Source organism: Mesoplodon mirus, assembly GCF_964341445.2.
Source record: "Mesoplodon mirus genome assembly, chromosome: 4".
In the NCBI taxonomy this organism is placed as follows: domain Eukaryota; kingdom Metazoa; phylum Chordata; class Mammalia; order Artiodactyla; family Ziphiidae; genus Mesoplodon; species Mesoplodon mirus.
The window spans coordinates 36,618,166-36,638,847 of record NC_138979.1 but is presented as its reverse complement, the minus strand read 5'-3'; the positions used below and the strand labels follow the sequence as shown (position 1 = coordinate 36,638,847).

At 48.5% G+C, this 20,682-nt stretch overlaps 1 protein-coding gene across 4 annotated transcripts in view; it reads left to right on the top strand.

Moving 5' to 3' along the window:
- The window catches only part of PDE8A (phosphodiesterase 8A), a 145,862-nt gene that overhangs the window by 98,139 nt on the left and 27,041 nt on the right, over positions 1–20,682 (top strand). For 2 of the 4 annotated variants that reach the window (XM_082618482.1, XM_082618483.1), the window contains exons 9-17: positions 3,542–3,630; positions 5,267–5,318; positions 5,419–5,461; positions 10,562–10,639; positions 15,342–15,427; positions 15,690–15,854; positions 17,247–17,295; positions 17,539–17,674; positions 19,258–19,456. In XM_082618482.1, coding sequence (XP_082474608.1) covers positions 3,542–3,630; positions 5,267–5,318; positions 5,419–5,461; positions 10,562–10,639; positions 15,342–15,427; positions 15,690–15,854; positions 17,247–17,295; positions 17,539–17,674; positions 19,258–19,456 — 897 coding nt within the window. The remainder of the gene's footprint in view (positions 1–3,541; positions 3,631–5,266; positions 5,319–5,418; positions 5,462–10,561; positions 10,640–15,341; positions 15,428–15,689; positions 15,855–17,246; positions 17,296–17,538; positions 17,675–19,257; positions 19,457–20,682) is intronic. The other 2 variants (XM_082618485.1, XM_082618484.1) reach the window with 1 other exon arrangement.

Sequence of the window (20,682 nt, the reverse complement as noted above, 5' to 3'; positions counted from 1 at the left end):
AAGTCTCCCTCAGGAGAAGAAGGGCTTGTTGAGAATCAGCCAGCCCTTGACAAACAATGGTACCATGGTCAGTGGAGAGAGTTCAGACATGTGCTGGGAGCCAGGATGGAGCCTTTGGAAGTGGTCAGATGACCGGGAGGGGCTTTGGAATGTCAGATTCTAGGTGTCCAACCAGTTGGATATCCTTGGGGGCAGAGGAGAAATTCTGATAATGTTCAAACAGAAAATACTGCGCACACCACTCTCTATAAACCTCCTCTGCCTGCTGTTCTCAGCCACTGGCTCCCCTTTCAGGTAAAACTGATACTATTAGGCACCTTGATTTTCAGCCCCACACTCCTGCTTGCTTCCTCCCTTTATGTTTCCTTCTTGGCTCTCCTCCTATCTGTCAGGGCCCTAGAACCCCTGGCCTCCTGTCTTCTCAGATACCTGAGCCTTATATTGGCTCTTCTCTTTTAGAAATTTTGCATTTTTTTCCCCTCAGTAACTGTCTTGCAGGTGCTGAAGGAATGTCGGCTGCCCGGCTGGCTGCCTCTGATAATGATGTGCAGTTGCAGAGCCCTTTAGCTCTTCACACCTTTTACCTTCCCCAGGAGCTTTCCTCCCTCGCCGCCTCCCCTCTTCTCCCACTTTTCCCCCATCTCTTTCCTCCCAGGTTTACCAGGGCTCTTTGTCCCCTGCTGGTTCCTCAGAAAGCTCCCTTTGTTGTTGAGCACCTTTTCTGCTCTGCGTAGATGTCTTCCACCTTCCCAGTTTTAGCCCCAGTGTCTTTTCCAAGGTCTGTTTCAACATCCTGCTGTCATTTTGGTATCACCTTGTATAACGGTGATTTTCTCTCATCCCCCATTAACAAAAAGCCCAATCCCCCTCCACCTCTGCTGTCTACTGCTCGTTGACCGTCCACACAGTTGCCTGGACTTTGATTCCTGGAATGGTTTTGGTTTCTCCCTACCCTTTAGTCCCCTCCATCAAATCCATCACCAAGGCTTGATGTCTGTTAAACCCCTGCCTTTGAGGGTCCATTGCCTGGGCCTGACCGTGTTCAGGGCCCTCTTCCCACACCCTGAGACTGTGGTGGCTGAATGCAGTTAGGCCTCCCTGTCCCAGGACCCTCCACTTCTGGCCAGTGCACCCTACGCTACTGGAGATTTGTCTTACCAGATCACCACTTTGATCATGTCACTCCCTGTGTGTAGAGCTCAAGTCCCTTATCCTGGGTGCTAGGATTCTGTGATCTGACTTTGGCCTCACTTTTCCATTCAGTAAACAAAAGCCCCAAGTGTTCTTTGACTGTTTACCACCTGCCAGCACAGTGCTAGCCCCTGGGATAGGACAGCTGGATGATGATGATTTAATTCTTAAGGCAGTGGGCACCCACCAAGAAGGAACTGTCTCGGTAGTCAGCGAAGTCCAGCTCGGTGCTGAGCTTGCCCCAGAGTAGAAGGGAGGTGCACGCCTTAGTGTAGTTCTGAGAGGAGCTCAGCCTGAGAGAGACAGGCAGACACCTGTGCAAAACCAAACAGGCCATTTACAGGACATTTGCCGTGTGTCAGGACTTGGCTAAGAGTTTATGTGTGTTACCAGATTTAATCTTCATAACAGCATTCTAGGTAGGACTTTACTATTTTTAGGAACTGAAACTTCGATTTTTGATGTATTTTTGATAAGAAATATGATCTGTGTTAAGTGAATATTTTTTGTTTCCATTGTTGACTGGAAAACTTACAGGCAACTCTGTTATCTAAGCAGCGTCATAGCAGAGTCATTGGCTAAGTTGTCCTCCATTAGCTGGACTGTCCAGCTCTGGCTGACATGGCTTCTTACACCTTGACTTGGTAGCTGGCAGCCACTCACTCTGTTCAGAAAGGATTGGAGGAGAAAATCCTGAATATGTGTTTTGAAGTGCTGATTGACTGACTGAATTGGTCTCCCATATTTTCCCTCTCTTTTTATATAACAGCTCTGTTGAGAGATAATTCACATGCCATACACTCCATCCATTTAAAGTATACAGTTCAGTGGTGGTTGGTATGTTCACAGAGTTTTGCAAATATCACCTCAGTCAGCTTCCCGTATTTCTCTTGATAGTGAGCTTCAGAAGTAACTCTTAGACCTGTCTGCTGAAGCCTTCTCTGGTGGCTGCATGGGGCTGTGGGTGTGGAGGACAGGCTCCAGATTCCTGCCCAGGGATCCCTGTCTAGTCCTTGCCCAATTCGGGCACAGGCCGCTCTCCCCTCAGAACTGTAGTGAGGAAGGCCCACACCTCCCTTCTGCTCCAGGGCAAGTAAGCACCTAGCTGGGCTCTTGGGCTGTTTTTTAATTTAGTCCTTTCTTGGCGCCCATTGTTTTCAGAAGGACGTCAGGAAGCCTCGGTAACCATCCTTTGCTTCTGTCAGTGTCCTGGTTTCTCTTGGATCCACTTTCCCAGAGGAGTCTGAAGATGAGATTTTACCATTAGCATTTGCATGCAGGTCACCACGCCCCAAGCATTCATTTCAGAATTGACTTTGTGTAAGAATATGGACAGGAGACTTGAGCCAGGCTGCCATGGTGTTCCCCTTCCCACCTGGGTCAGCTTTAGCTCCTGTGGGACTCTGGAAGGTCTAGAAGGGTATGAAACACCCTAGGAGTTCAAGGTCCTACAGTGGGTTTTAGGGATTTTTCTAGCTTAAGGACCTTGGTGACTCTTGGAGAAATTCAGAACGTTTTAGGTGGTCACAAAACCCAGCTCCGGGGCTTCCCTGGTGGCGCAGTGGTTGAGAGTCCGCCAGCCGATGCAGGGGACACAGGTTCGTGCCCCGGTACGGGAAGATCCCACATGCCACGGAGCGGCTGGGCCCATGAGCCATGGCCGCTGAGCCTGCGCGTCCGGAGCCTGTGCTCCGCAACGGGAGAGGAAAAAAACCCAGCTCCGTCCCACGCTTCTCTCCACCACCCTCAGAGTAGGGGAGCCACCTGTAGCCCCTGTTTGCTCACTGTGGTCATAGCCTGGGCATACCTGCTCTCCCATTGCAGTTCCATTCTGAAATGGCAGCTCTGGCTTTTAAGGTCTCACTTGGTTTTTCTGCCTGAGCCCAGTCCTGGCTGTTACCTCATTATCCCCACCCTACCTGCAGAGGGTACACAACACAGAGGGTGGCCCCTTCTCTGCCCCAGTCTGAGACTCTCCCCCTCCCAAATGCAGGGGCAGAGGCCACACTTCCCCCACCGCCGCGGCAGGTAGGAGCTGTGAGAGGAGGAACCTGGACGAGAAAGTGCTCCTCGTTCATGGGCCCAGGGCCTCTCTTGCCAGCAGAAAGCCACTGAAAACATATGACCATTTAGACTGTGGTGACCTGGCTTTTGTTGTCAGTCTAGGAGGAGATGGACTTGGGAGGTTGAGAAAGAACTGTCAACCCAAAATTGCCTTTGGGGTTGGGATGATTTTATTATCCTAATAGCTTTAGTGGCCATGGTAAAGGAGTGGAAACCTGAGGTGGAAAATGCTTTTGGGTTTTTGTTTTGAACACAATGTATAATGATGCCTACATTCCACTTATAGGAATGGCAAGGAATTTGCTCTGCCAAAGAGAAAAACGGAGATAATGTACAACAAAATGTGAAGATACTACCTGTCATTGGACAGGGAGGGTAAGTGGGAAAAAAAAGTACTTCAGTCAACATACCATGTTCGGCTTATTGCAAAATTTGCTTTGAATACTTAGTAAGTTGAGAACTGCATGCAGAAATTTATAAGAAAGACTTGTAACAAGGTCAGGTACCATCAAAGAATGGCCTTCCAGGGTGGCTTCCTCATGGTCACAGCCTGACCCTCCAGCTGGTGACCCAGAGCCGCCAGACTCTGACAGTCTTAAGCTGTGTGAGCACATAAAAGACTCAAGTATTTAAATCTGAATGCCACTTTACTGAGCTGTGTGCTAAGAACACTCACTTGTGGACTCCCTATGTTTAAAAGATTTTTATCTAATTTGATAGCCTATGTGTTATTTCTGCACAGAACTATCAAATTAGATAAAAGTATTTTAAATACTCTCATTTATGGAAACGCATATGAAACAGATGTGACCACAGATTGGAAGGCATTGTATATCAGGAGCCTGAAAATGTCATATGGTTTGTCTCAGAATCTATCTTAAATAATACGAACAGTGGAAAATTATGAATGTGAACTGTAGAATACCCAACGATAAAATACACAACCATGAGAAATGATGATCATAGAAAATTAAATTATAGGGGAAAATGTTTTTGATAAATGCAAAAGTCAAAATGTAAAATCATACCTAGTGTATGCTCTCAGTCATAAAAATGAAAGAAGGACAAAAAGACCAGGAGGATGTGTAGCGATGATGGTTGTAACAACTGCCGCTGTTCGTGAGCCCTTCCCTCCCTGGGCAGGCTCTCAGTGCCTGGTAGATGTCACTTCATTTCATCCTGGCCACAGCCCCATGATGTCGGCACTGTGACCGTCTCTGTTTGACAGATGAGGAACCTGAGGCTTAGAGAGGTGAGGCTTGGCCCAGAGTCCGGCCACCAGCCGCCAGTCGCCAGCAGCCAGTGCTCAGCAGAGCCGGGCTGCAGGCCTCTGCGTTGACCGCGTGGCCCACGTGCTTGGTCCCCAGGCTCTGCTGCCAGCTGGCGATTGCCTCAGGGAGACGGCTCTGTGTGGGCTCTCTGTTCTGATTCTCTACCTTTTTATGGCCTTTCCAAATTTGGGGGGGATAACTGTAGGGATTGGACTACCAAAGGGAAAATCTGAAAAACCGAAAATAAATGAGGAGAGTCAGCATCTTCTGAGATAAGCCCCGGTTCCTTTGTTCTAGACTCGCACATTCGGCCCCAGTGTGGCCTGTGGCTGTTTCCATGAATGACTGTGAGCAGATTGTTTGCTGAAACTTGAAGAAGAGCATCAGTAGAAAGGGCTGTGAAACTGAAAACATGTTAAGGAATTAGAGGCTTTGGGTTGGTTAACATGTAGTACATTTTTAAAACCTAGGTATTTTTTATTGTGTGTTGTGATGACTCAGAAGGATTTTGTTGTTTTTACTGAAGAGTCAACTTCTCTTCTACAGAGACACCAGAGGATGCTTGTAGACTCTTGTTTGTTTATTGGTGGCCTTGGCCACACACAATAGAACTGCTCTCCTCCAGGCATTGTATGTATTGTGAAAGAGAGATAGATGCTCCTTTCATAATGAAAAATTAGCTAGATATCCACCAGAATAGAGAGCCAGGAGAGAAATAATACATTGTTTTCTACTTGCAGAAAAATTAGACACTATGTGTCCATTGTCAGAGCGTGTAATGGCAACAATAAGGTATGTAAGGAGAGCCCTTGGGACCCCAGGGACCCAGCAAGATTTCCCTTACTGTATAACTAGGCACCCAGAACTAATGGCTTCTAAAATTCATTTTTAGGCTACGAAAATAGCTGAATGTGTTCAGTCTGACACTCATACAGGTATGGTGCCCCATATTCATTCTTAGGGTTCACTGAGCTTTTGAAAAAATAAAAACAGGTCCTGCCTCTGACGAGCTTGTCTGTTGCGTAGGTGGGACTGTATTTTCCTAGCACCGTGGCAGCATTTCTCTCCCTGACTCCCAGGCTGGTTTATGAGACAGAGGACCCGAGCACAGGTGGGCGATCTGACAGGTGTCCTGGGGTGGGTCTCAGCCTGTGGGGAGAGAACTGGTCACCTCCAATTCATGAACTTATGTGAAGATGTGTTGAGTGGAGTGTGGTTTGTTGGCATGATCTGTGCTCGAAGAGGCAACTGTGTTGGTATCAGACTACAGTGCTTTAACAGGGATGCTTTCACCACCAGCCTACGGGGAGGTAGGTGGACCCCATCAGACCCGCCTCACGTCATATCCGTCTCGTGAGGACTTGATGTGCTTTGGACACCATCTGCTCACCCCATGTCTACGTGACTGCAGATGTTTTTCCCTGGCCCGGAATCACCTGTTTCCTTCCAGCGTATATCATGGCTTCAGCAAGCCACTTTCCTACTCTGGCCCTTACCTGTGATGGTGCAGGTCCTCTCCGGCTCCATGCCAGAGGCTCTCCATCCAGCCTGTGTGGACGCTTTACAGCACCCTGCCATGCCCAGACAGTGCTCTGGTTGCCCAGCTAGTCTGTAAGAGCCTCCAGGGAGAATACTTTGTCTTCCATACCTTCAGCTGTTGATGATGTGCTTTCAGCAGTACCGGCACAGTTCACTCATTCATTCTAGGAGTGTTTCCCACATGTTTTTCTGAGTGTTTACTGTGTACAAGGCACTGTGCTGAGTGCTTAACTCACGGTGTATTTAGTTGAAGCCTTGCAATAACCCAGAGGGGTAGACACTTAATAGATGAAGTTCCCTTTTTACAGATAAAGAAACTAACTGAAAGGCTACATAATTTGCCCAGGGATATCCATCTAGGAAGTGGTAGAGTTGGCACTCAAATCCAGATGGCCAACTCCAGAAGCTCTGAAGCACATGCTGGAACAGTTCTTGTGGGCGCCCCAAGAGTAATCAGGCTTTAATCTGAAAAGAGGAGAGACTTATTGACACGAAGGGACACATAGCAAGTGATAAGAAGTGATCATTAGTGGGTGAGAAAGGCAGAGGAAGAGGGGGAAGTTCCAGACTGGGAGAGGTGGATTTGAGTAAGAAGATGGGTGTGAGAGGAAAAGCATTCCAGAAATAAATACAGTTACTGAACAGGGAAAGTACAGAGTGTGTTCTAGAAAGAGCAAGAGCAGGGTTAAAATTCTGACTGGTATAAAAAAGGTCAGTGTGGAATGGAGTTGGGATGGTGAAGGATCCTTAGATGCTAGGTGGGAAATTAGGATTTTCATCGGTAGGCAGTGGGAGTTTGAGGATTTTTGAGCAAGGGAATAGTATAATGACACCTGAGCTCTAAGAAGCTTTTAGAGTCTGTATGTAACAGATTACATGGAAGGAGGGACCAGAGACGAGAATACCAGCATTGCCATCGTGTAGAGGAGAGAAAACAGGCCAGGGCATAATTCATCCAAAACAGTGCACGGGCACCACGTGCCAGGCCAAGTGACTGTCTCTGCATGGAGAAGCCTGCTTTCTGTGCTTCTTAGTAGGGGGATGGGTAGCACAGGGGAGGAGGAGGGGGTCCGGAAGAGCCTTGCCAGCAACGTGCCAGGTTCCGGGTCGGGTGGTGCGGAGCAGGGCTTCAGCGTATTTTACAGGTGTTCTCATGCGCTGCCAGGGCGGGGGCTGGGCAGACCTGAAAGGAGTGTTACTCTGGACCTGGAGAAAGTGAGCTTTCTCGGGCGCAGGAGGAGGGAGCTCCCCGTGTGCGAGGCCGCAGGGAGCCCGCGGTTGGGCAGCGGCTGGAGGCTTGGCAGTGTGGGGTCGGTGAGACCCCGAGGCGGGGGAAGGGGGTGTCCCGGTGCAGAGCAGGCCCTCCTCAAAGGCTTGGACGGTTGAGAGTGTCTGAGAAAGTTCTCTGAAAGTCTGTTCCCAGCAGAGTGACTCTGGGGCAAGTCATACAAGCAACCTGATTCTCAGCTTCCTCGTACCCGAAACGGAGCTCCTCCCGGGGGACCACGGCGTTGGCGTTGGTGTTGGGATGGAGGCTGCCCGTTCGCGGGGCTGCAGGATGGTTCCTGCTCCTCACGGCTTCTCCAGGGTCTCCTGGATTTGCCCAGCAGGCCAAGGAAACCCTGCTAACCTTCCTCTCCTAAAAAGATGGGCAGTGCGGAAGGATTGCAATATTCTGGAGCAGGAAGCTGAGCGCAGACACGTGAAGTCGTGGGTGGCGCTGAGACTGAGCCCAGCTGGGCGGCCGAGGCCTGTTGAGCGTTCCCTCCTGTGGCGCGCGGCTGCCTCAGGTCTCGGGTCAGTCCTCGGATCAGTCGTGGGTGTGGAGCCTTCTCGAGGCAGGAGGGCCTGTGCGCAGGCTCCTTCAGGCTGCGGGCTGGTTGAGAGGTCAATGTCACCCTGCCGCGAGGTTCCCTCGGCCCTCCCTGCAGGAGCAGCAGCCCGGCAGGTGGAGGCGCTTTAAGAACCAGCAGCAGAACTCTGCAGGGACTCAGAGGAAGAGCAGCGGGCTGAACACGGCAGTCGCAGGAAGGTCTGGTCTTGCCTTAGGGGAGTCACTTAAACGCTGAGTAGAGGTTCAAGCCTGCTTCGCCCCCCTCCACTCCTGCCACATCCCTGGCCTTGGGACATGTTGCTCCTTGCTTCCCTCCAGCCAGCTCCGCCCGGTCTGCTCAGGCAGCGCCCTCCTCCAAGAAGTGCCTTCCTCCTCTGCCGGCCTCCAGCTGCAAAACATGGCTCATCTCCTCTCTGCCCCCCTCCCAGAGGAGACCTGCCCCTTCCTCCTGGGGCTCCTTTTGCTCTCCAGCATCATGACTGACTCTTAGTTCACCCGCGTTTGTTCCCCTCCGGACTACCCCCTTTGAGGGCATGGGCCCTACCATATTCATCCTCACACCCCTAGCGCCTGGCTTAGAGCCTGACACGTGGTAGGTGCCCAGTAAATGTTTGTTGAGTGCCCTCGTGTCATTCACAGCTGGTGAGGAAGTCAGTCAAGTCAGTAAAGCAGGCGGTTACCAGCAGTGTTGGGGGTGAGGCATTAGGGCAGGATTTCCCAGAGGTGATGATACCTGAGCCGCGTCTTACCTGCATCTTCAAAGAGGATCGAGAGTTAACCAGGTGAAGGAGGCGTCAGGGGAGGGGTGCGTCTCTAGGTGGGGGTAAGCAGTTTGCACCAAGGCAGAGAGGTTTGGGAGGTGAACTAGCACATCATAAATAGTTCGTGATGGCTGGAGAGAGAGGAGGTCCAGATATCACAGGACTCTGGGTGCCACACTGGGGAATTTAAATCTGATCCTAAAAACAGTGATGAACCATTAAAATGTTTTAATTGGGAGAGTGATCTGATCAGATTTTTGTTTCAGAAGGATCACTTGGCTGCCTGTGGAGAATGGGTCGAAGGGGGCAAGGTTGGGGCCGGTAGGTCCAATAAGGGAGGCTGTCATTACAATCCAGAGGAGGATGACAGGTGTCTGAGCCAGGACAGGGACAGAGAGGGGTGGATTAAAGAGGTGTTTAGGAGGTCGAATTCGTAGACTTATCTGACCACTTGAGGGCAAGAAACGAGGAGGAGTCATGGATGACTTGTCTCCAACTTAAGCAAAAAGGTAGATGCCGTTCAGCAACCTGGGATGAGCAGTGATTGAGGAGAAGATACTGAGTTCACTTGGGTAGTGAGCCTGTGTGAAGTCCCTGAAGGTGTCCAGGTGGAGGTGACGAGTGGCCAGTTAAGATGTAAGTCTGGAGCTCAGGAGAAAGGCCTGGGATTAAGACAGCAACACAGGAATTAGGAAAAGCTATAGAAAAGGATGGAGGTCTCCTGAGGAGATTGCGTTGTCTGAGAGGGAGAGCTAAGAGGACTGAACCTTTGGGAACACCAGGGGTGCTGAGGAAGAGAGAATGAATCATGATGGAAACTAGGAAGGAACGATAAGAGATGCAAGGAAAGCCAGCGTTGGACTTGTGCAAACCAGGAGTCTCCAGGAAGCATGATCAGTTGTGTCTAGTACCACAAGTCAGGTAAGAACTGAATCGTGTCCTTCAGATATAGCAACAGGGAGGTCATCGGTGACCTTGACAAGGTCACTGCCAGTGCCCACATGGAAGAGAAGGTAGCAGATAGCAAGTGGAGAAGGTTCCGGATGGTGGGGAGGAGTACCAAGGGCCTGCCTTTGGATCCTGTTTGTGAGCAGGAATCCAGATGAGGAAGCCGGGAGAAGGCAGAGAAGACAGAAGAAGCTGCAGGTGCGGAGAGCTGAGCTCGAGCACCAGCTGTGTGCTCACTCGTCCGCACAGCGGCTCCCAGTTTCCTCATCTGTGAAATGGGGACAGGTTGGAGAGGCTTGCCACCACGTGTGACACCCGGCAGGTGCACAGAGGAGGGCACGAGAAGGAAGGTCAGCTTTGCCTTGTCATTGATTGGCGTGGAGTGAGGGAGAGAGGAGTCGAAGACAAGCCCTGTTTGGGCCTCGAAATGCAGTGGTGCCATCCACAGGAAGAGGGGGCAGAGAAGTACACCCCAGACTAGTGCTCCTGTACTACCCTCCCAAAGAGAGGCACATTCTTCCCGGGGACATTTTAGAGCTTGTATTGTAGAAAAAAATACAAAAAAGTTTTTTTTTTTCCTTTGGGGCAAGGGTGGATGGAGATCAAAATTTTCCCACCACTTTATTCAATTACATAGAAATACAATAGATGAAATTCTCTTGAGTTCATTTCTGCTAGTTTTTGCATCATGAGACTCTGTGATTACATAATCTGGAAACTGAAAAGCACTACTTTATGACTGTACCAGGTGGGACATTTTGAGAAAGTCAGCCTCCCTTAAAACGTAATTGTTCATAGTCTTCACCTCTGTGCACTCCGTTGATTTTTGTGGCATCCTAAATGGTATTCTAATGCTTCAATTTTGTTTTTTTAGACTTTTATATTGGTAAGTTTCCTAATATGTTGTTAAAATCCCTTTGCAGAGGTAATTTGTCATTTAATTGTTTCCACAGCTAATCAGTCAGGCAAACATAACGACCGGAGAGAAAGCTCACGAGATGTCAGAACCGCTGCCTCTCGAACAAGCAAAGGTAGGTGACAAAGACAAGAGGAGAAAGCGCGGTCCTGTGAGTGTTGAGCCCATGGAGACGTGCGACACTCCCTCCCCAGTCTTATCTCTGGGTCACTGCCCCCCTCCAGCTCAGGAGAGGGAAGGGGACTCTCTAGCAGTCTGTGTCCATTTCTCCCTCACCCCCAACTCCTTTGCCAGTAGGTTCCATTCTGACCCTTTTGATGGAGTCAGGGAATAAAGAAAAAAAAAAGATACATTTTACCATCTGTTCTCTAGTTGATTTTCTTTTAAAAAAAATACATTCATTCATTCATTCACTCATTCACTCATTCATTCATTTATTTATTCATTCATTCATTCACTTATGTATGTATGTATGTATGGCTGAGTTGGGTCTTCGTTGCTCTGCATGGGCTTTTCTCTGGCTGCAGCGACTGGGGGCTACTCTTCGTTGCGGTGTGCGGGCTTCTCATTGCAGTGGCTTCTCTTGTGGAGCACGGGCTCTAGGCACACCGGGCCTTCAGTAGTTGTGGTGCGTGGACTGTAGAGTGCAGGCTCAGTAGTTGTGGCGCACGGGCTTAGTTGCTCTGCGGCATGTGGGATCTTCCCAGACCAGGGATCGAACCCATGTCCCCTGCATTGGCAGGCGGATTCTTAACCACTGCGCCACCAGGGAAGTCCTCTAGTTGATTTTCTATAAACTGTAACAGCAGATGTCAGTTTATCTGTTGTAATTGTATGAGTAATGCATTTGGAAGTTAACAACGATATATTCCATTGTGGGTTGCAATTTGCCATGGAAGCTTGCCTTTTGGTGGGGAAGTAAGTGAGCTGCATTTGGGGATGTGACAGACTTTTCATAAGCAAATATTATTTAAGTTCTAAGTGGAATATGATTTTTTAATGGTTATATAGATATGTGGCCTGAGTGATCTAGGAGTTTTAAAACTGCAATGACAATTATCTGTAGGTAGTGTGGAGGCAAATATTACTGCTAGCTATGTACTTTCTTTGACTCAGATGAATTGGGAAGCATAGGGAGCTGATTGTTACTAGATAAACAGCGAAAACTTTGCAGATGTTACAGTGGAGATCCAGTGCCTCACTTCTCTCATGGGTTTCTCGTGAGGACCGGAAGATATGTCGTGTGTCCCTTGCACTGGAAATACGAAACGGATCCCACCCCTGCTGCAAGGACGGGGAGCAAAGTGGTGTTACAGGGAAGAGTGTGGACTTTGGCCTCAGCATTGCTTTGATTCAGGTCCCAGCTTCATCTACTTTCTGTGCAACCTTGGGGGTAGACCTTTGTGCTTCCATTTCCTCATCATCATATGGGGATCATTATGCTGTCCACAGAGGACCACGTAAGGATGAAATGAGTGAGCGTGGTGCCTGGCCAGGGTCATGGCAGCAGCTGTCACCGTCCTCACTGTGGCCCTCATGGTCACGGCCCTCGGGCACAGCAGAGCAGAGGCGAGGTCACTCGTGCCCCGAACTGTCTTTACTGCCACACTCTGACTTCTGTTCATCCTTTGGATTACTTTGTCCATTTCTGTATTTTTGAGAGTTAAACACTTTTAATGTTTGTGGGTTTTAACCACTGTTCTTTTTAATTGACTTATAATTTACATATAATACAATTCATATTAAGTGTTGAGTTCAATAGGTTTTGACAGTTCTGTACATTGAACTGTATAGACTGTAACCACCCAGCCCAAAATAGATACAGAAAATACACACATGCAGGCCTGCACTTGCGCACATGTTTCACCACACAGAGGCATCCACCGATTTCTTGCACCATAAGTTAATTTGGCCTCTTCTTGTGCTTCATAGAAATGGAGTCGTATAGTATGCACTCTCTGTGTGTCTGGCATCTTTCACTCATTTTAGTGTTCTTGAGATTCATCCTTGTTGCTAGGTGCTACCGTTCTTTTTTATAGCTTGGTAGTACTCCATTGTATGGCTGTGCCACAATTTGCTTATCCATTCTCTTATTAATGGCCCTTTGTGTTCATCTTTCCACTTTGGGGCTGTTCAGAGTAAGGCTGCTATGACTATTTTTATGCAAGTATTTTTTGTGTGTGTGGACATGTGTGTTCATCTCCTACCTAGGAGTGGAATTGCTGGGCCTTTGTGCAGCTGCAAACAGTTCTCCAGTGTGGGTTGTACCATATGTACCATCACTGATCTATGAGAGTTCCAGTTGCTCTGCATCCTCCCACACTTGGTTATACCAGTGTTCTAAACTCTAGCTGTTCTACTGGATGTGGTTTTAACTTTAATTTTCCTGATGACTAATGAGGTTGAGCACCCCTTTCATATGCTTACTGGCCACTGGATATCTTCTTTTGTGACGTGATGTTCAAATATTTTGCCCATTTTTATCATTGGGTTTATCTTTTTCTTGTTGGTTTGTAGGAATTCTTTTTATATTCTAGATATGGATATAAGTATTCCAAATGTACTGTTCTTAGTCTGTGGATTGCTTTTTCACTCTCTTAATGGTCTTTTAATGAACAGAGGTTCTTAATGAATCTTAAAGTTCATTTTATCAGTGTTTTCTGTTATAGCTAGTGCTTTTTTGTGTCCTGTTTAAGAAATCTTTCTCGGGCTTCCCTGGTGGCGCAGTGGTTGAGAGTCCGCCTGCCGATGCAGGGGAAACGGGTTTGTGCCCCAGTCTGGGAAGATCCCACATGCTGCGGAGTGGCTGGGCCCGTGAGCCATGGCCGCTGAGCCTGCGCGTCCAGAGCCTGTGCTCTGCAACAGGAGAGGCCACAACAGTGAGAGCCCCGTGTACCGCAAAAAAAAAAAAAGAAAAAAAAAAAAAGAAATCTTTCTCTATCCCAAGGTCATGAAGAATATTCTATGTTTTCTTCTAGAAGCTTTATTGTTTTATCTTTCACTCTGGGTCTGTGATCCATTTCAAATTAATTTTTACATCTAGTGAAGGTAGAGATCAAAGATTAATATCCCCTCCTACTGGGAAACCCAGCTGGTGGCCCATCATCATATTGAAAAACCATCTTTTGCAGTAGTATCATTATTGTAAACCAGTTGACTATAAATATATGGCCTGTTTCTGGACTCTGTTTCATTGTTCTGTTAGTCCTTGCTTGCACCGATACCACGATTGATTACTACAGTCATATGGTAAGTATTGATATCTGGTAGTATAAAGTTCTTCAAGATTATCTTGGCTATTCTAGGTCCTTTGCATTTCCATATAACATTTAGCATCAGCTTGTTAGTTTACACACACACAGCTTCTTGGGAGTTTATTTGGGAGTGTCTTAAATCTATAGAGCAATTTGGGGAAACTTGAAATCTCGGTAACACTGAGTCTTTCAAAACGTAAACATGCTCTTTGTCTTTCTTTGGGTTGTCTTTTATTTTCCTCAGCAATGCTTTGCATTTTCAGTGTATAGATCCTACGTATCTTTCCATTAGATTTATTCCTAAATACTGATTTTTATGATGCTGTCATAAGGGCGTTTTTTATTTCAGTTTCCAGTTGTTTGTTGCTAGTATATAGAAATATAATTGACCTTTTGTGTATTGACCTTGTACCCAGTAACCTTGATAAACTAGCTTATTGATGATAAGAGTAGCGTTGGTAGATTCTTTCAGACTTTCTGCATACACAGTCATCACAATCTTTGTACCTTTTATTTCTTTTTCTTACCTTATTGCATTCACACTATTGTTTGGTCTTTATAAGTATATGTCACTTTCATTATATTTTTAAATGAGAGCAGGTCTTTTTATGATATAGTGATAGAATAGTGGTTTTTATTTTTGGTTTAATGACGTTGTTGGGTAAAATGGAAAGACGGGAACCATGTGCGATCACCAAAATAGATTTAAGGAGTTTTGTTGGTCTCTGAAATTTAGAGCATTTGAGAGCCCCTGAGTTGGTTAATCTTGGTTGTTTCTCCTTGGGCCCCAGTTTGGTAAAATAAGGCTGACGCATCAGGCTGTGGAACAGTCTGTGGTCCTTTAAGACCTTTGGTAAACAGCATTTGGCCTGACAGTGGGGCTTTCAGGGAGAGACACAGAACACTATGTGAATATTTTTTCCTGCCAGTTCACTGCCCAGGCTTCTCCCTACCCCAAAGGAACTGGATCTTGACAGGAGCAACAAAAAATTAACAAACTTTAGAGTCTAAGATTTGCTGCCTGCCTCACTTAAGATATTTACCTAATCCGTCTAGATTAAGCATAACAGGGGAAAGCACCAAAGGATGCCTTGAAAAATTGAACCAGAAATTCGTGTATTTCAGTTAATTGAGTTGTATTTATTGCTCCCGCCATATATGAAACAAGGAGCCTCTGTGGCATTGTCTTTCAGAACATGTTCACTCCTGGAGAGCAGCAAGCTGAATAATTATAAAGCCTTATTGTTAGAAACACAAAAAGAGGTGAACTGTTTGGCCTTGACTTGCTAGATTGTCTCCTCTGTTTTCTCTCTGGCCTGTGACCTCAGAATTTCAGTCTGTGGCCGCATGTGCATCCTAATGCCTAGGACTGAAGGAGGCAGAGCTGGTGATGCCAGAATCCCAGGCTTGTGAGGATGGGAAGGAAGCTCAGCGACCAGGTAGTTCTGGTCCTACCCCTTCATTGTGCAGCTGAGCACGCTGGGTGGGGCCTGGGGCAGGAAGGGAGACAGATACCCAAGGCTGTGCACACCCTGATTTCTGTGTCACGTGATCTCTCCACAGTTTCCAGCCAGAGACGGCGCTCCTCCATGGCCCGGATACACTCCATGAAGATCGAGGCGCCCATCACCAAGGTGAAACCGTTTGTGGTCGGTCTCCATTGAGCACGGAAGTCCCTTGTTCTCCTGGTTAATTGTTTTCAGCAAGAAGAACCACGAAGGGACCCACAACAATAACGATGCTCTCCTAGTTGTGTGGAGCTGCCTCGTGTGAAGAGAGAGGATGTGTGACATGAGCACTTTAACTAGCCTTAAGTTAGCGTTGAGCCCCACTGCCAGCCTGACTCTCTGGATTGCTTTCCCATTGTCTTTAAGATTATGAAACTCAGGTCTTTTTCTTTCCATATTATAGGCAATCAATATCATCAGTGCTGCCCAGGAAAGCAGTCCCATGCCTGTGACAGAAGCCTTAGATCGTGTGCTGGAAATTCTAAGAACCACTGAATTATATTCACCACAATTCGATGCTAAGGACGATGATCCTCATGCCATTGACCTTGTTGGGGGCTTAGTGTCTGTAAGTATATTTGACCAGGCTGCTGGCTAGATCCTGCTGTTCTCATTTGTTTTCTCAGAGGTTATTTGTTTATGTGCTGGCCTACACAGCGTTCTTTGTGTGTGGGGCTCAGTCAAGGCCTAAACCCTCCATTGCTGCCCTCTGGCCGAGCCATCACCCACCTGCTGCCTACCGCCCAGGGGGACCTCAGCTTGAAGCAGAGAAGGGAGGAGCACATTCTAGACAGCTAGCTAGTTTTAAGGTTTTGAAAACGGGCAGAAAAGAAAAATTTATGAAATATTCCATACCATATTACAAAACAGAATGACTGTATATGTCTAAAGAGGCACCAAGGGGACTTCCCTGGTGGTCCAGTGGTTAGCGTGCTACCATTGCAGAGGGCACGGGTTCGATCCCTGGTCCAGGAACTAAGATTCCCACAAGCCACACAGTGTGCCCCCCCCCAAAAAAAAGGCACCAGTGAATGGGGCGTAGTTTCCCTCTAGAGCATCCTATACAGATTTGGTGATTTCATGGGAAAGAAGGCCTTGGAACCATTTCATTAGGAGGCTTTATACCATGGGCTCTTGAGGGGTCTAGGTGCCTCCTCCACCCCTTCTAGTGTAGAGGCCTTACAGGGGAAGAACAACTTTGTGGAAGACAGATCATTCCATTGCCATCTGTCACCTTTTTTGTCTTGGTGACAAAATTCAGAAGTAAAAATTCATCCCTCCTCCTAATTCCTGCTTTCTAAAGTCACTTGATTTCATAAAAATAAGGTTTTAAGCAATAATCAGATGGGTAGAGGGTTCCCAGCGATGATGATGTCTAGTTGTGGTCTTGTCTGTTTGGGACAGAGACTCCTTCAGCCTGTAGGTGAGGGGGTGGGGAGAAAGGATGAGGGGCGGGCTGGGATAGTGCCCGGGGGTGAGGGGTGAAGAGAGGCAGGGTGGGGAGAAAGCACCGCAGGGCTGAGGAGAGGGGCCACTCAGGGGCTTGGGGTGGAGCAAGGGTGCTTAGAGAGCAGAGAAGAATCTAGTTTTCCTGAGGAAGGCTGGTGTCCACAAGCGTTGAGGAGGGTGGCAGGAAATGGGGGGAAAGGGTTGAGGGCAGAGGGGCGTCATCTGGTCCTGAGTGCCAGCAGGACGCTGGGCTCTGGGGCGTCTCCCGAGCTCGCCGTCCTGGTGATGCCCCTACCCCGGAGCTGAGCAGGTCCTTCCAGCGTCAGGCTGTGTGCTCCTGGGTGAGTGACGGAGCTCGGGGTTGGCCGCAGAGGTGATCACAGGGAAGCCTCAGCATGCATTGATGGAGAGGGCTGCCCGCAGTGTCCTCTGGGACCCGCTGTCCTGGGGTTTTCAAGGAGTAAAGAATAGTTGTGACTTTCCTTTCTCTTGTTTCCTTGATTTTTATCAGGATGTTTTTCGAAGACCATCCAGGAATGAGTATGTTCTTTCAACAAAAAGTAAGTTTCTCCTTTTTAGTTTTTTGGACCACTATTACTATTATAGCCATGCTTAAGTGATGAAAATAAATTTATCAGATAGAAGTTTTAAGATAATTTTTTTTATCAATAAGAAGTTTTTTGGTATATCATCAAAAATGAGAAACAAAGCAACCGTTCCCTGAAGCAGAACTGTTCTCCCTAAGGAACAGTTAATGCTGTAAAGCCTATTAATTTTGTTCTCCGAATCACATCACTTTGCAGACCTTCAACAGGTTTCCAGCAGTGTAATCACCCCCACCTCCCTTCACGACGTCCCATCACAGATAACTCAGGCCATGGAAAATGAGGAATCCTGGGACTTTGATATTTTTGAACTGGAGGCTGCCACTCATAAAAGGTGAGTCCACATGGAGCTTGGCAGACAGAGAGCTTGATTCCAAGGGCCAGTGTGGAGAAAGTCACCCAAGGAGTATGGTTTCTGCACAGAGCCAGTCCCTGGTCAGGGAGGAGGCTCAGGAAAGTGCAGCAGGGCAGCAGGTGCCCTGAGTCACCAGGGCCTAGGCCTCAACGAGGGGATCAGTGAGAAGCCAAGGGGAGTCTGCCTGGTTGTGACTTCTGCAGAGAGAGCAAGCATGAAATTGAGCAAGTGACTTAACGTCTCCAAATAGCAGAGGTTTTTTTTCTGTAAAATATGGTTATTAATTTCTCCTGTAGGTAGTGATATGTTGAGATAGCAGCAAAGAGCCCCGCTCAGAGCCTAGAACTAAAAATTAGAAATACACAGACATACACATTGATAAGAGCTGTCCCCAGATCTTGGTTGCTGTGTTGGTGACAGGCATGGGGACACCCCGAACTCCAGTCATCCTGATCTGAATGTGGTCACCGAGAATAGGGTGGGATTGGGATTTTACCTTCAATTTTGTACTTTGCTGGAGAAGAACGGTCAACCAAAGGCATGTGGTCGGCTTGGCACACAGGAAAGGGTGTCCAGACCTGATGCCAGCCAGCATTAACCTTCAGGAGGGTGAGGTCCGGACTCTGGCAGACAGAAGGCCACTGCAGGAGAGGTGTGCTCTGCTGGCCGCGGGATAACTCGTCAGGTCTCCTCCCGGTCTGGGTGACGGTCCCCAAGCCAGCCCTACCCTTGACTCATGCTCACAGTGAGTCGACCTTCTACAACATTCTGCGTCCAGGTACCCCACACAGCCGAGGACTGCAGAAAAGAATATTCCCGTGGTAAACAGAGCTTTGGGTACCTGGTTTACATACTGGTACGTTGTATTCGTGTGAACTGGGACAAGGCAGGTCTGTTCAAGTCCTGTGAGCCCAACCACCTCTGGATACTGCCTCAGCAGAGCCAAGTTTCTTGATCTTCCAAGCAAAGGCCAGATGCTGGATGAAGGTGACTTCTCAAGGAAGGGCCTGATTTGGTGGCCAGTTCGTCACCTTCTCTGGGGAAACCTCCTCATACTGTAACACCCACCTCCAGATTGTCGAGACCATCACATGACATGTGACAGTATCTGGCTCATAGGCTGTCATCAGGAACTGTTGTTTTCTCCCACACAGGACATCTGGCCAATGACTTAGGTCCATCAGGTCCAAAGGAGAGGATAGGGTTTAAGGTGGAACAGGTTTAGCCTGGCAGCATGTTGATTTGAAGACTCTACTAGTGTCAGTAGGAGTCTGCATCAGGAGGGGCAGGGTGAACAAACCTCACCCCAGCCAGTGGGGAGCACCAGGTGAATGCTCCCAGAATTGGAGCTGGGCTCCACCCAAGGTTGGCACTGGCTACCAGGAGAGAGGGCAACAGAGCGCCACCCGCGTGCCACCCGTGTGCCACCTGCACAGGCTCCACTTTGCTGCCCTGCACACTCTCTGAAGTCTGGCTCGGGTTTGCTTGTTGGATCTGAATAGATCCAACACTTTGCCTGTTTCTTTGCTTTGTTTTAACACTGTGGATGTTTTTCTCTATAGGCCTTTGATTTATCTTGGTCTCAAAATATTTGCTCGCTTTGGAGTCTGTGAAGTCTTAAAATGCTCTGAGACAACGCTGAGATCGTGGTTGCAAATTATCGAAGCCAATTATCATGCTTCTAACCCCTACCACAATTCTACACATTCTGCCGATGTGCTTCACGCCACTGCCTATTTTATCTGCAAAGAGAGGATAAAGGTGAGCTGGTTTGTGCTCCACGCTTAACAGGCAGGAGCAGTGGGGCGGCTGCTGTGCAGTGTGACTGCTCAGGAGGGCCCCACACGGGTGCAGCCTGGCCCAGGAAGGGGGCGGCCACAGGAGAGGAGGGTCAGGCAGGAGGCCACGCTGTGGCTCTGGGGAGTTGATAATGAATTCATGACATGACCCCAGCCATTCCTGGAAGAATAAGGAGCAGGGTTCGGTCCCCGGGGAGGAGGCCAGCAAGAACAGGAGAAGGCTGTTTTTCTGAGGGGTCTTACTCTGACCCTGTAGGCAAGGTTGGATATGGCTCCTTTAGGGCCCCCACATCCCTCAGAGTCAGTGGGGTTTGAGACCAAGTTCATCATCTTTGCCCAGCACTGCTCCCACCCAGGGTCACCTGCCTGGCCCAGAGTCCCATCATCCAAGCAGATACCCATGTCAGAAGCCTGGGGTCATCTTCAGTTCTCTCCTCTCCTCCAGCCCCCAGCACCTGGTAGGTCATCTGACCTTGCTGACTACAACCCCTAAGTGTTCTCAGAATCGTCTTCTCCTCGCAACGCCCCTGCCGCTGTCCTGGTGAGGGCCCCGTCATTTGTCGTCTAGATGGTGCCAAACAAAAACTCCTGGCTACCCGGCCTCCTAGGGAACTCACTCTGACCATGTGGGTCCCAGGAGCAGCCTCCCATCTCCCACAGGATTTAAGCTTTAAACCCCACAGATGGTGTGCACCGCTCGCAACACACAGGCCATGTTTGGGCTGTGCTGAACCACTTTAGTTTCTAACGCTCCTGCCCTTGGCATGCTGTTCCCTTTGCTGGTGCCGGCTTCCCTCACATCTCCCCCTGCCCTTCAGGAATCAGTACCAGCCTTCATTCCTCTAGGAAGCCCTCCCTGGGGCACCCTCCTCCACACCCAGCTCGGACTGGGGCACCCTCCTCTGTGTCCCCACACCCTCCTGGGCACCCTCCTGATTGTACCTCCTTCAGCATCCATCATAAAATGACACAGAGGGTCCAGGGAGCTCTAGTGTGTGGCCATTTCACTTTCAGAAGTATTGTATACTTGAGAGCAGATGAATCAAACTGTTGGTTTTATACCTAATAAAACAGGGCCTCGTGAGGAATGAAGATAGCGAGGCATCACTGCCTGATGTCCTGGCATCTGAGGAAGGCCACATGGTGGCCAGGACCAGCCCTGGCAGTCAGCAGAGTGAGGGCCAGTGC